This window comes from Podarcis pityusensis (assembly GCF_964106645.2).
Source record: "Podarcis pityusensis genome assembly, chromosome: 9".
In the NCBI taxonomy this organism is placed as follows: Eukaryota; Metazoa; Chordata; class Lepidosauria; order Squamata; family Lacertidae; genus Podarcis; species Podarcis pityusensis.
In genome coordinates this window covers 27281999-27297446 of record NC_138034.1, presented here as the reverse complement: position 1 = coordinate 27297446, position 15448 = coordinate 27281999, and the positions used below count along the sequence as shown (strand labels likewise).

The following is a 15448-nucleotide window of genomic DNA, read 5'->3' as shown; positions in this document are numbered from 1 at the left end:
TTCTGATAAAATTCTTCGACAAGTGTACATAATCTATCCAGATATTTTGTCTGGCCTCTGAGTCAGCATTTTGATACTTCAGTTGAACCCATATAAATAAGAGACTAATCAGACTGGGTTTTGGGTAAAAACAGGCCACAACTTTATTGAATACAGATGAAGGAGGTTTGGCTTGGGCATGGGGCAGTCTAAATACTTCCAGCCCGCCGGCCGGAAGTAACGTGTGGTCAATCCAGGTGGGGGTTCCTAAAACTTACACCAAATAGAGTGACGCCCACAGGGACTGCCATCTGGGGGAGTGCCTTCGGCCCTGGGCACACGGACATGGCCACGCCCCCCGGATCCCTTTAATGGGATACCCCAGCGTTTGGAGGGGCAGGTGGGGAAGAACAGCGACCACCATAGCCACAGCAAAGTCATTGCCTATCAGCATAAACCATGGGTGGGTGGGATGGGGGGAAACCTAGCGCAGGAACAAACAGGCTGTGCCCTAGGTGAGGGGACGAATCTGAGGGAAGCCCACCATTGGCTCCGCCTCCTGGCACAGCCCACATCCCAGCCTGCATCCCCATTTGCCAATGAAGTGTGCAGGCTAAGATCCAGCTCCTGATAAGCGGCGGGGGCATATGCCCCCTCCGCCTGTCAGGAAGGGCCCTGCCATTTGAATTCCACCAGAGGGGCCCCAGTGAAGCCTCTTCCATCCAGCGATGCTGCCACACCAAGAGAGGTGAGCAGACTTAGACACTCATACCTAATCTAAACTCGGGAAGTACAGTATTCAAAACACACGGCAGCTAGCATCTTTTGCTTTATTTGATCTCGTCCTATGTTTACAGCATCTTTTAATGCCATTATGTAAAAAAAAAAGATGAAATGTTCTCACAACATATTTTAAAAGATACTTTCATTATCCCAATACCTCTGACATATGTATGCTCCATTAATAGCTTTCACAGGTGGTGCTATGTGCACTTTTAAGTCACCACTTGTTGGTGTTATTAAAGCACTACAGAAAGCAGAAGAGGGGATTTTGAAAATCAAATGTAGGTTTTGCTCAAACGTTGCTTTTCACCCAATTTAGAGATGCAGAAAATTCAAAGCTTGTTTTATCTACCTTTCTGAAAGCACCCTGCACCATTTATCAATAGCACTGTGCTAAGCAATTTAAAGGTAGAAAAAAAGAGTAGAGGTATTAGTAATAGCTGACAGGATAGGTGCAGCTGCAGAATGGGGAAAGCTTTACATATGTTGCATGGCAGCTAATTTTAAAGTGGAGTTTCAATGATGAGAGAATACATTTTTGTACAGAAACCAAATTTATTGAAATGTTTTAAGGAATATGCACTATCTAGAGAATGATATATATATAACACAATTAACACTGATGCTTCACTTGAGTAGGTTATAGATTGTAATGTTCTGTGGTTAGAATAGAAGGATGAGGCATAATAATCATATTTTCATATGCTCAAAGTATGTTGTTTCAGGAGATATCTCGTCATATATTGAAAGCAGGAAGTCCCATTTTTTTCCAAAATTTGGCTGACTTTGTGTCTTTGCATGTGCACGTTATGTAACTAATTTAAATAGACAGAGTTTGAATTATTTTTCGCAGAAATGAATACGCTTTGAAAGAATACTTCACAGAGCATTCCTAGTGTGTAAATGAATGCCGTACTACCTAATGTAGCATAAAATTGTACTTATCAATCCCAATGATTGTTTTGCTACCTGTTTACATGAGAATTTATCTGCAAAGCTGTATACTCCATTTCATCTTAATTTTCACTTGCAAGCATACTGTTGTGTTTAGACAAAATGATAAGCACCAGAGTTAATCCTACTTAACAAGATACATATTTTGCAGAATAATTAGGTTAAGAGTGATCAGAATGAGAGTATGTCCTACAACACTTGCCTTAACAATATACCTTGGGGAAGTTGTGGGATTTTGACTTTGAAGGTATTTATGTAAGCTGCCCTTGTGTTGTTAGCTCTTCAGTGAATTCCCTAGGATCGTTAACATTCTCTGAATGATTCTCAAGTAATATTTCAGTTGAAACTAGTCTCAATATTTGACAGCTTATTTAAAGGATAACTGAAAGCAAATATTTGATGTCTTAATATATTTTTTTAATCTCTCAGGAAAATTAGGAGGATTTGCACAAGAAAACAATACAATAGATTCTGGAGAACTTGATATAGGCCGAAGAGCAACACAAGAGGTTCCTCCTGGGATCTTCTGGAGGTCACAGGTCTTCATTGATCAGCCACAGTTTCTAAAATTCAATATCTCCCTTCAGAAAGATGCATTGATTGGAGTATATGGCCGAAAAGGCTTACCACCCTCGCATACTCAAGTAAGAGCTGTTTTCAAATACTAAATCTTGCTTTCATTAAAAACAATAACTGCATATTTGAAAATACTTTATTACTTTGGATTTCAGTAATTCCTTCTGAATAGTTTCACTGCCTGTATTCCATATTGTGTGCTAAGCTGATAATGAGGACACTAGCTATTATTCTATAAGTAGCCTTTTAAAATGCAATTTGGACATTTTATCTCAACCACACATGGAAGTCTTTTCAAATCACTTTTATTGGGTGTCATAAGTACAGTAAAAAGAAATTTAATGCTTGGTTTCCCCCCCAAAATGGGTCACTTTGTAGACCCAGTTAGAAATCTGTAATTTAGCTGGGGTTGTACATAAAGAAATCACTTGTGCCACTGTATCCTTGCTAATAAATTAATGGTTAAATGCTGAAGCAAGGTTCCCATTGACCCAATTGTGATAGGTTCCCTGACAGAAGTGCCTGGGCTCCAAGCTCAGCAACTATGGAGGTGTCACTAAAGGGGGGGGGGCAAGGATAAGGTAAGCAGTTCATTGAGCCACCAGTTACTGATCATGAAACTACTCCTGGAAAGTACTTTGTATATGGGTTGATGACAGAGCCATGCTTTGAAGTGAGACTGCTGTAAGAGAAATGAAGAATACATGGGAGAAGGAAAATAGGACTTGAAAACTGTTTGGAGAGAGGGAGCGAAACAAGTGTTAGCACTAAAGGAGCACTAAAAGATATAGGCATGATAGTAAGAGTGTGGGCACTCAATACTTATGGGCCTCAGCCTGTCTTATAGGGTGATAAATGGGTTTTTATAACTGACATAGGGCCAGAATGACAGATTAGTTGCTTGAAGTGCCAGGGTTCATGAAAGAATCGAGATACAGGCACACATGTCTAACTTGTTTCTGACCCAGACCCAGCAGATGATCATATGCTTTGCTAACAGCATGAAATCAGTGTGAAATCAAGGCCCTCCAGATTTTCCTGAGCCCTTTCTTTCCTCTATAACCTTTCCCTTGAAGTAATGAGACAGGGTCTTTGTTAGCTCCCATGGTTCTTAGCCTAGCAGGATGCAACTGAGAGCGTGTGGAGCAGTGTCCAAAGATGTTGTGGAACATGGGATATATGACACACTCCCAGCAGAGTCTAGGGACAGTGGTACATAAGAGGATTGTTACACACTACTCTTGACAGGACTGGACATTGCTGTACATGGTGACAGTAAATGTACAGGACCTGAAGGACATTGCGTCCTATGGAGCTGACTACCCCAAAATTTTCTAAGCGTGAGGAAGTAAAATGCAGAATTGATATTTCAAGTTTGCTTCAGCTCAGGAAGGATCTGAGCCTAATCCAAAGGGAAGATAGAGTGATGAAATCTAGTGTTCAATCTTCTCTCTTCTTTGGGCCCTCCACTATTATAATATGTTAAATGGCCTTTTGGTCACACAAACACACCGACTTTTTTTGCCAGGACCTTTAAATCCCTTCTCTCTGGATAGGCTATGGGTGGATATTTGAAAGCAGAGTGTGGTGAAAGTCTTCCTCAGAGAAAGGTATGTTGAATTGTTCTGTTAAAGATCCAAACCATGATCCACAATTAGGAGTTGATACCGCAGAGAGGACTGCAGATCCACATTAGAGAATGTACTCCACATTGGATTATCTATCAGCCTCTAATATCACATAGTACTCCTGACTATTGGCTGCATCAGTGGTTAAATGTTTCAGCTTGCCAAAAGAGAATCCATCGTGCACCATAATACTTTCACACTCTTTTGTCCAGATTTTGTCTTGGTTTACAGCCATGAAAATCCATCTGCGAGGAAAAACCAGTGAGGCGTTTGGATGTCTTACACCATTATCACTTTTTACTAAATGCATGTCGTTAATCTATTTTATAATTTTTCCTAGCTGAATCAGCTTTTCTTTTTTTAAAAAAAATAAAAATTAATAATTATTTATTAGTTTGTATTCCAAGCATCCTTTTGTGGCAATTACTGCACCTTTTCAGACCGTATCATTAGAAATGATACTTTGCCACATTTCCCCAGTTTTGCAACTTTATTCCCAGATGTGGTAGAGCCTATTGTGCTCTCTGCTTGTGTTAGAACAGTCTGGGTTGCACAGCTCTGTTTTCTCAGGTATCATAAATAAATCAACCAGAAGTAATTGATAGTGGCTGTCCGTTCAAAAACAATCAATGGTAGTCTGCAAGTCTTTTGTGACACATTCTTAAAATGTCAGTTTCATTGCAACCAGCCAATCAATAAGTTTATTTAAAGAGACTTTAAGAAATAACAAATGACTTTGTTAGCTTAAACTAAAAATGAATAAGTGTGAGAGATCCATATACGTATACCCAACAAATATAAGGAGCTTAACCTAGGAGGTGAAAATCTTGGGGGAAAATATTTTAGATTCCTACAGATTTATTTATTTATTTTAATCTAGGGCTAGTTGCTTTCTTTTCACACTGTAACTTCCCCATGTAAAAGTTGGTTAACAACAATAATTAGGATTCAGGGCATGGATCCTTGAAAGAAATACTATGATTAAGGAGAAGGATTTTTAAGCCAACTGTCAGTATGGAAGAAAAGGAGCAGTTTGCACTTTATCACATGCTTAACATTTGGTAATTTTACACAAGTTGCTTCTGTGTTAAGGTTGTGTTTCTGTGGCCCTCGCTTGAAATACTGGCTACTTCTCATACTACCCAAGTTAACTACTGTTATATATTTGCTGAGGAACAGGTGAAAAGTAATGTGTAGCAGGTGCTTCTGATGCATTCAACGATTGAATGGGGCAGCCAACTTGTTGCCCTCCAGGTATTACTGGACTACAACTCGCCTTAACCGCAGCCACCATGGCCAAGGTTTAGGGATGTTGGAAGTTGTAGTCTTGGAACAGCAATGAACCAAAAACAAACCCCTGTGTTTCAATAAGAACCAATCACAACAATACAAACACAACACGTAGGCTAATAGTTAGTAGAAAATATATAATAGAATAACGATATCATTCAAATTATAGTCTTTCCATTGCAACTTTTGAAAGACCATTGAGAGACTTTACTTTTGAAACTTTTGAGATGTCTTCTGTTGAAACTTTTGAAAGACTATTGTGAGATTGTCCTTAGACATCTGTTTTGAACACATGGCTTGACGGTCCTCACTACCACTCTGTTATATTGTACATATGAACTTTGATTGGCTTACTCCTATAATTTGAATGATATCATTATTCTATTATATATTTTCTACTATTAGCCTACGTGTTGTGTTTGTATTGTTGTGATTGGAAGTTGTAGTCTGGCAATATCGGGAGGACATAATGATGACTTTCCCAATGATTAAACACAAACCGTGCAAAGCAGCCTTCTTGAAACACTAGGTTTCTTCCGAGTAAACAAGGATATCCAATTACCGTATTTTTCGCCCTATAGGACGCACCGGCCCATAGTACGCACCTAGTTTTTTGGGGGGGAAATAAAGGGAAAAAAATTTATTCCCCCCCCCAGCCGCGGATATCTGCCCAAAGCACGGGGCGCTCTGCTTCGGCGCGCCCCGCGCTCCGGGCAAGCAGGCTGCTATCCGCAGCCTAGGGAGCCCTGCGGGAACTCCTGCAGGCTCCCCAGGCTTGCTGATAGCTTCCTGAAGCCTGGAGAGCGAGAGGGGTCGGTGTGCACCGACCCCTCTCGCTCTCCACGCTTCAGCGAAAGCCTGCATTCGCCCCATAGGACACACACAGATTTCCCCTTCATTTTGGAGGGGAAAAAGTGCGTCCTATAGGGCGAAAAATACGGTAATTCAATTAAAGAGTCAAAGCATTTCATTTTAATGCTGTTCAGAGGTTGATTCTGAAATCAGTAGATGACAGTATGATTGTCACAGTTCAAGTAACAATAATTGGCTTTTTTAACTGGCTTGGATGAATTAGTGATTTTATACACTTACTTAAATAGAACGTAATTGAGTGGTGTCTAAAGTATGAAAGAAGAGCGCCAGTTTCATTCAGAAGCGTCTTGGTGGAGCTTGCCAAGAAGGGGAGCAGGAGGGGCAGCTCTGTTGGAACTGTGCAGGTGCACAACGGGACTGCCAGGTTAGCTTTCCCCGTGCACCTGCACAGCCTCAACCTCATCATCACTTTGCTTTTCCTCCTCCAGGGAAGCAGCAGTGATCGTAAGCATCGCTGCTGCTGGGATCGTAAGCATTGCCAGGATGCAAGCAATGCAACCCTTCCTACATGGTGAACTGCTTTAGTGGTTGTACATTCATAATAAACATTTAGTGTAGAAATAAAATTATGGGCAACACCACTTCAGAGTGGTCAGAACTGGGCAACGTATTTACTGGATGAGTACAAAATAATCAGTTTTAGCTGTGATTGCTTCAGTGGTGGGAATTTGAGGTACTTAGGATATAGTAATAAATCATAATAATTTTGCTGATTGATTGATGCTCACTTTTTGAGATTTCACAGTGCTTCTTGTATAGTAACTCCATGCAACAACCCTTTAGCATAGATCAGTATTATTATTATTCCCATTACTGATAGGATGCTGAGTCTGAGGATAGTAGCTGGGTTCAGGCTAAAAAGAGATTTCCCAGTTCACCCTATTAGCCTTTACCTTTCACCAGAACTTGACCTAGTTTTTCCTAATTTGGAGTGTAAAATAGTAAGTAATGCACACAGCAACTAAAGATTGTCTCTAATTTGGGCATATTTAATACTGTTCTGTCTAAGCCTCTGATAACCTATTTGTTGCTGTTAATAAAACATAGTGCTTTTGACAGCTATGTTATCTCTTAAAGCTGATACAGTGTTTTCCATTATCAGTGTCTCCATTTGTAGCTATTCTGTTATGTTCTTAAGAAGAAATAAATAAAATAATGAGTCACTGAGTTGTAGGGGGATCGACTGCCATTGATTGCTACCATCATCATGTGGTTACCTCTAGGTGACTATTCTTATACTGCTAGTTGTGTGCAAAAGTTAATCTTGTTGGCTTTCCTTCAGCAAAGTATATAAAATCATCTGTCTCGGTGACTGAGTATAGCCATGAAAATGTACTCCTGGTAGCATACAGGTCAGGATGTTGGCATGCAAGCAGCATATTACGGAAGCTGACACAGGAACTGTGTGTTCCACACTACACTACTTCAAAGATTAACTGTTGAAAATACTTCAGGCACTGAAGCTTTAATTTAGTAACTTTTAAAAGGCTATAATCAATGCAGCACTACGTAGATGGATAATATGTACATTTTGTGCAATTTCCCCTTGCAGTATGACTTTGTGGAACTTTTGGATGGTAGCCGGTTGATTGCAAAGGAACAGCGCAACCTTCTTGAGGCAGAGAGAGCAGGTAGACAGGCAAGGTCTGTCAGTCTTCATGAAGCAGGTTTCATCCAGTATTTGGATGCTGGGATCTGGCATCTGGCTTTTTATAATGATGGGAAAAATGCAGAACAAGTGTCTTTTAATACAATTGTCATAGGTAAGAATTGCATTCACTGTGTTCGTTTACAAAAGTTGCAAGCTGAACTATTCTCTAATATTTTCTTCTTTGTTGGACAATCTTGAGTATTTTGCAGAAAATCTGTTTTGGTGGAACACAGTTGTGTCAAAATCTGACTTACTTGAAGTGTACTAAAATATTTATGACATGTTGTTATGCTCTGGTATCAAAGTATAAAGATCTTGTAATAATTCTATTAAAATAGAATTTTGTTAGATGTTACTGCTTTAACATTCTACAAGTAATTCAAATGAATTAAGCTCTATTTACGTTCTCAAAGGCAGTAAACAAGCTAAGCACGCACACTCCTAAAAGTGTCTTAATTTGCTATCATTTACAAGTGATTTAAATAAGAGTTCTCTTCTGTTTTTGCTAACTGCTGTGATTGCAGGGTATCAGAATTTCTCTTCTTACGGTTCCTTTCAGAGTCTGTGGTGGAATGCCCCCGCAATTGCCATGGAAACGGAGAGTGTGTATCAGGATCGTGCCATTGTTTTGCTGGATTTCTGGGCCCTGATTGTTCAAGAGGTATATAAATTGAATTCCTTTCTTAAGTCAATACAAATACAGAACAGAAATACAAGTAGTTACTAGAGCAGCAAGAAAAAGGAACTGAAGTACAACTTGTTGTCTAGATGTTCCACTGCTTCTAAAGCTTGATTGAAAAGAATTGTGTTAAGTCTTCTGTCATGTTTTATTTCACAGCAGCCTGCCCAGTATTGTGCAGTGGCAATGGGCAGTACTCCAAAGGACGCTGTCTTTGCTACAGTGGCTGGAAAGGGACAGAGTGTGATGTGCCTACCACCCAGTGCATTGACCCTCAATGCGGAGGTCGTGGGATTTGCATCATGGGCTCTTGTGCCTGCAACTCTGGATACAAAGGAGAAAACTGTGAGGAAGGTAAATATATAAACATTTACTTAGGATTTGACTGTAATTCTTCAGAAGTGCTTTGCTACACTATTATGTTCTAGGCCCTAAATATAATACCAAATAAATGCAGATGCTAGCACATTTTAGATTTAATGAAAACATCTCTTTTATATGCATATCATTCACATTCAGAATCTTTCAAGCATATTAAACATAGGATTGAGAAAATCTTTCTTGGACTGTAGACTTTAGTTTCCTTAACTATTGAATGTGTAAATACATTTTAATCTCTTAGCTTGTGAGCTTGATCTTCTTTGTTACATCACTGAGCTAAGATGAGGTAGGAAAGAAAAAAGATAGTTTGACAAAAGACTCAGTATTTTCACATAGTAGAAGAAATTGCATGTACTGAAAATCTCCTACATAAACTACATTCCTGAAAGTGCTAATTCAAATCCTTCATGTTGAAAAACAATACAGAATTTTTCTGTTGTGGTGGTGTAAATAACTATGATAGCCTTTCCTCTGTGCTGATATTTTTTTCAGATGGAAAAAAACCCACACGTTTCCATTCTCAATCAGATTGATTTTATTGATCTGCACATACAAAGTAATACAATTAAGTCTCTGGAATTAAATTTTCAGACCATTGACCCTACAAGTGTAACGTTTTATTGAGTCAAATTGCTAAATTAAATCTCGTCAACTAAAGCACATTAAAGTGAATTAAGAAAGATAGAGGGTATGCAAGTCATTTATTTCCTAAACAGGCTGATGGTGGTACACAGCTGTCACAACACAGGAACAGCAGAGTCCACTAAGACAGTCTATTCATATGCATGGTCTTTGGGCAACAGAACTTCCCCTAACTTGGATTCATTTCAGTAGCTACCTTCAGATGATTTCAAACCTGTTTCCTTTGTTCTGAATATTGCAGTAAAGCCATCTTCACTCTGCCCTGGTATAACTCAGAAGATTAATTCATAAAGAGTATTCTTCCTTTCTAGCTAATGACCAAATCTGTATATAGTATGCACATGCACATCTCTGTGCTAGAACAGGGAAAGGCCTATTTTCAACAAGGTTTAAATTTTGGAGAGACATTTCTAAGTTTGTCTGGCAGGGCAAAAAGCCCAGAATTAAGTTTAAGATATTAACCGATGCAAAACAAAGAGGGGGCTTCGCCCTGCCAGACTTAAAGTTGTATTATGAAGCCGCAGCGTTTTGCTGGCTAAAAGACTGGCTACTTCTTGAAGACACTGATGTGTTAGATTTGGAAGGGTTTAACAATGCCTTTGGATGGCATGCATATTTATGGTATGACAAGGTTAAAGCAAATAAGGCCTTTAAGAACCATATTGTCAGAAAATCATTGTTTAATGTCTGGACAAAATATAAAGACTTGCTGGAAAATAAAACACCAAGGTGGCTTTCACCTTTGGAAGCCAAGGCCCGAAAAAGACCCAATATGGAGGCTAAATGGCCAAAATATTGGGAAATACTAGAAAAGGATGGAGACAATTGGAAATTGCAGAGTTTGGAGAAAATGAAAGACAAAGTGCGAGATTGGTTACATTACACTCAGATTAAAGAAGTTTTTAAAAATGATAAGAAACTAGGGTTCCAGGTGGAGAAGTCGAAATTGGAAACAGAATTGCTAGAACCAAAGATTAAGGTACTCTCAAGGATGTATAACTTGCTGTTGAAATGGAATACACAAGATGAAATGGTTAAATCGGCTATGATAAGGTGGGCACAGGACATTGGGCATAATATCATGTTTGAGGACTGGGAGAGGTTGTGGAGTAATGGATTGAAATTTACTGCATGTAACGCTCTGAAAGAAAATGTAATGAAAATGATTTATAGATGGTATATGACCCCAGTCAAACTTGCCAAAATTTACCACCTGTCTGATAATAAGTGTTGGAAATGTAGAGAGTGTGAGGGAACGTTCTTCCACCTCTGGTGGACTTGCCCTAAAGTGAAGGCGTTCTGGGAAATGATTTATAATGAATTGAAAAAGGTATTTAAATATACCTTCACTAAGAAACCAGAGGCTTTCCTTTTGGGTATTGTCGGCCAAGGGGTGGCAAAGAAGGACCAGACATTTTTTATGTATGCAACAACAGCAGCAAGGATACTTCTCGCCAAACATTGGAAAACTCAAGATTTACCCACACTGGAAGAATGGCAGATACAACTGATAGACTACATGGAACTGGCTGAAATGACCGGCAGAATCCGTGACCTGGGAGAAGAGAGGATTGAGGAGGACTGGAAGAAATTTAAGAACTATTTACAAAAGTATTGTAATTTGAGTGAATGCTAAATAAGATGCTAGATTAAAATAACTGAGCACCACTAAATTTAGAAGTTTTTAAGAAAATAAGTAAGACTGTGAAAATTTAGCTCCTTCCGAGAATTATAAGATTATGAAATATAGAAGGGATATAAGAATTTAAATAAGATGATAAATTGCTGACAAAATGTTACAACGATGAAAGTGGGAGCGGGAGATGTGAGGAAGTCCAAAGAAAATGTGAAAATATGTTAAGATAAATGTTATATTGTTTATTATGTTTATTTTTATTGTAAAACCCAATAAATTGCTTTAAAAAAAAATAAATAAATTTTGGAACAAACTAAGCAGCCATAGTAAGAGAAGACATGATAGAGGTGTATAAAATTTTGCATCTCCCTATCTCAGAACACTATACCTTGTAGATAACCAAAGTAGCTGAATGTTGAACTATTAAGAACAGAAACAGCACAAAGTTAAACTATGGAATTAGCTTTCACAAGAAGTGGTGGTCACCAACTTGGATGGCTTTAAAAGAGGATTAGAAAAATTCATGAGGATAAGGCTACTAGCCATAATGTTTATGTTCTTCCTCCACTATCAGAGACAAGTTGCCTCTAAATTCCCATTGCTGAAAATCACAAGTGGGGAGAGTGCAGTTGCAGTCGGCAGCTGCTTTCAGGCCTTCCATGTGCATCTGGCTTGTTGGCTAGTTAGGCATGGAACTTGCAGGTATTAGAAAATATGTAGGGACATATATTGGGAATGTAAAGGGGAATTCTAGCTTCTAAGGCTGCAATTCTAGCCATGTCTACTTAGAAATAAGTTCCATGAATTAAGTGGGTCAGTGGGGTTAGGATGGCAGCCTGTTGCATTTTGTTTTGTTTGCTTGCCTTTATGATTTGAAGCTTGCTTTTTTTAATGAGAGCTAAAATAATCATCATTTTGTGTTAGTAAGCCCTGTTCTGCAGCCCCTGCCACAATTACAGCCAGGTCTTTTTCTAGACCTTCTGATGATTAAAGCGTGTACCTCTATTGATTTTTGCTGCTGTGTTCTGTTAACTTGTAGTTAAAGTAAAAGGAGCATAGCGAGGAATTGAAGGTTTCTTCTGCTTTGTACTCTCTTCTTTTTCAGAGCCTAATAGGAGCATTATACAGATCACTGAATTGTTGTGCTTCTTTACTCATGTGTAAGAATGATTATACTGTAGCCTAATTCATGAGAAATAACGATAGAACTCATAGATGCAAAACTGTCTTCCCGTTTCAGCTGATTGTTTAGATCCAGCCTGTTCAAATCATGGTGTGTGCATCCATGGAGAGTGCCATTGTAATCCAGGATGGGGTGGTAACAACTGTGAAATTCTGAAGACTATGTGTCCAGATCAGTGCTCTGGCCATGGCACGTATCTTCAAGAAAGTGGCACATGCACTTGTGACCCTAATTGGACTGGTCCTGACTGCTCCAATGGTAAGGACTTTAAAAAAAAAGAAAAAGAAATCTGTTTGCTTTAACTGTTCATATTGGGCAATATTCTAGAACGATATTACATTTCGGTCCCAGTGTAGCTAAAGGCTATAAGCAATGCAAGCAAAAAACATGTAGGAATACTTAACTGAAATTGGCCATAGATTGATAGCAGATTGCCACCACCAAGACTTGATTCATTTCATTTCATTCATATATTTCCACACTGCTTTTTACCCACATGAGCCTCAAAGCAGCTGACAAACAATATGTAGCAATAACATTACAATTGCAACATAAATCATATAGAATAATTAACAAATCAACAGTAAAATAATTTCATTTATTAATACGGGAGTGAGCCAAGTTCACGTCATGTATGCCTCACCACATGTGCAAAAGTGCCTCACATTCTGCATAGACTTGAAGGTTTTCTATTAAACAAACCTCTGCAAATTTCTTCTTCACTTGAAAGATGGTAGTGCAGTCTTTTTGCTGAGGTACCAGCCTGCAGCACTATAATAACAAAATTAATATTGTACCTTGTGATGTCGCAGTAAGTCAGTGGTAGCACCTTATGATGCTTAATGTTTATTTTCTGGCTTAGCCAGTTTATATATATATCCAAGTGCCATTTATGCTCCCACCAGATGGTGGCTGCTGAGTTTACCAAACAATAATGCTGCCAGGGTCCTACAATGGCACTATTCTTTGGTAGGCCCTACAGCCTGGCTGCAGGAGTGTTGGTGGCATGGCTGCCAGAGAGTGACAGAAGCTGAGGGTAGCAGTGCAGTGGCAAACAGGCCAAGGGTCAACACCCCTGAGAATAACTAGGCTGACATTAGTCACCACAACATTCCTTTCTTTTCTTTTAAATCATCTTTTTATAACCAGGTGCGGTGAAGCTACAGCTTCACTGACCATCATTGTTTCCCCCCAAATGACTCTGGGCCCCTGCAGGTTTAGGAGGCATTGGAAGGGGGTTGAACATGGTGGGTATGGTTGGAGCATCACTGTGCCACTCACTGGCTGCCCAACCTCCACATGTTAAGTAATAATAATGGAAGGAAACATGACCTTTTCCATTCTTATCACTGCCTGGTAAGGGAGGGGGTGGAGGTGGGAGGAAGAGAAAAGAATGAACGGCTAGGATTGCAGTAGGATGGTGTGGAAAGAGCAGCAGACTGGCAAGTCAGGGTGATGCAGTGTCCGTGGAATGGTGGCGCTCATGGAGGAGCAGCCAGGGCAATATTCCATGGCTGCTGGTGGTGGTGAGTGGGTGGCTAGAGAGCTGATTGTGCTCCAGAACCATTGAAACGTAGATTAATTACTTTGCTCCTTATTCTCCAAATGTTTCAAATAACCTGTAGATAATCAGTATAAAAGGGACGTGGGTGGCGCTGTGGGTTAAACCACAGAGCCTAGGACTTGCCGATCAGAAGGTTGGCGGTTCGAATCCCCACAACGGGGTGAGCTCCCATTCCTTGGTCCCTGCTCCTGCCAACCTAGCAGTTCAAAAGCACGTCAAAGTTCATGTAGATTAAAAGGTACCGCTCCGGTGGGAAGGTAAACAGCGTTTCCGTGCGCAGTTCTGGTTCGCCAGTAGCAGCTTAGTCATGCTGGCCACATGACCCGGAAGCTGTACACTGGCTCCCTTGGCCAATAAAGCGAGATGAGCACCGCAACCCCAGAGTCACCCATGACTGGGCCTAACGGTTAGGGGTCCCTTTACCTTTAATCAGTATATACATGTTCCTAATTAAAAAATTGTTTTGTTAAGATTCTAAGAGGAAAAGGAAAAGTTGTTTTGCTCCACCCAAAGGTTTAGCGGGGGGGGGGCGTTTAAAATCAACTTTGTTTTCCTCTGTCTTCATCAGCAGTTTGTCCATTAATTAGCCCTCCAATTCCTCTTCAGTTAAATTAACTCTAATTAATAAGTTCATTACAAAGACTGACGCACCTTGCTTAAAGCAAGTGTGCTAGAAGCTGATAAACACCTCCACTCTAATGAAAAATTGATTAGATGGAAGACAAAAGGTGGGGCCTCTGAAATAAACCTTTTCCTCCTAGAGCAGGGATGTTTTGAAGTTAATCCATCCAAGATCTCATAATAAATAAATACATCATTTAGTTCAAAGTAGATATAAAAAGATTATATGAGAAACTCTCTTGGCTCCCACACCTTCTAGCGCATAAAATGTGTCACAAGTCTTGATAGTATGTTTAATGTTCTACAGCTCTTTGAGATACAGCAATGACTTCTCAGGGGAAGGATCCTTTTCAGCTTCTTTATTATTACATTCCTATTTCAATATCTATCACAAATAATTTCTGATCTTTGTTTCCAGAATTGCTTTTTCTGCTGTTTCTTTCTTTCAGGAGACAGAAGTCATATAATATGCTTATGAAACATCTTATGGCTGTGCCAGCTTTGTTCTAAGAGTCTTAAACTATATCCCTTAAGCTATGTTTTTCCTCCTCATATTAGCGCCACAGAAAACTATTCCCTCAAAAAAAGAAGGAGAGATAAATGCAACCTGTAATAGACTGGAGTATTATTTCACACCTTGTATTCAGCTTGAGAATAAAGTGTTTTATGTAGCTTAGAAAACACTTTATTATTTTAGCAATCACAGTGCATTTTCACAAGATGACAAATAAGGAACTGAATACTGTAGATGAAAAGTGACCAGCCTACCTCCCACATGCGGCCTTTCCCCTAATTTCATGCGGCCCTTGGCCTAATGTCATGCAGGTAACAAGGATGGAGATAATGGGAAGAATGAGGATGGCAGAGTGGGAGAACATGACAAACAGAGTGAAAGAAAAAACAGGTGGCTTCATCCACTTTTGGCCCAACCCTACCCACCGCTTGCATATGGTCTCCAACAGATTACTGCTGAGGATATGCGGCCCTCCACAGAAAAAAAGTTTCCCA

General features: G+C 39.6%; 1 protein-coding gene across 2 annotated transcripts in view; it reads left to right on the top strand.

Moving 5' to 3' along the window:
- TENM3 (teneurin transmembrane protein 3) overlaps positions 1-15448 on the top strand; it is a 974114-nt gene that overhangs the window by 879952 nt on the left and 78714 nt on the right. For both annotated transcript variants that reach the window (XM_081021657.1, XM_081021658.1), the window contains 5 exons: positions 2146-2360; positions 7636-7846; positions 8294-8395; positions 8573-8767; positions 12313-12513. In XM_081021657.1, coding sequence (XP_080877783.1) covers positions 2146-2360; positions 7636-7846; positions 8294-8395; positions 8573-8767; positions 12313-12513 — 924 coding nt within the window. The remainder of the gene's footprint in view (positions 1-2145; positions 2361-7635; positions 7847-8293; positions 8396-8572; positions 8768-12312; positions 12514-15448) is intronic.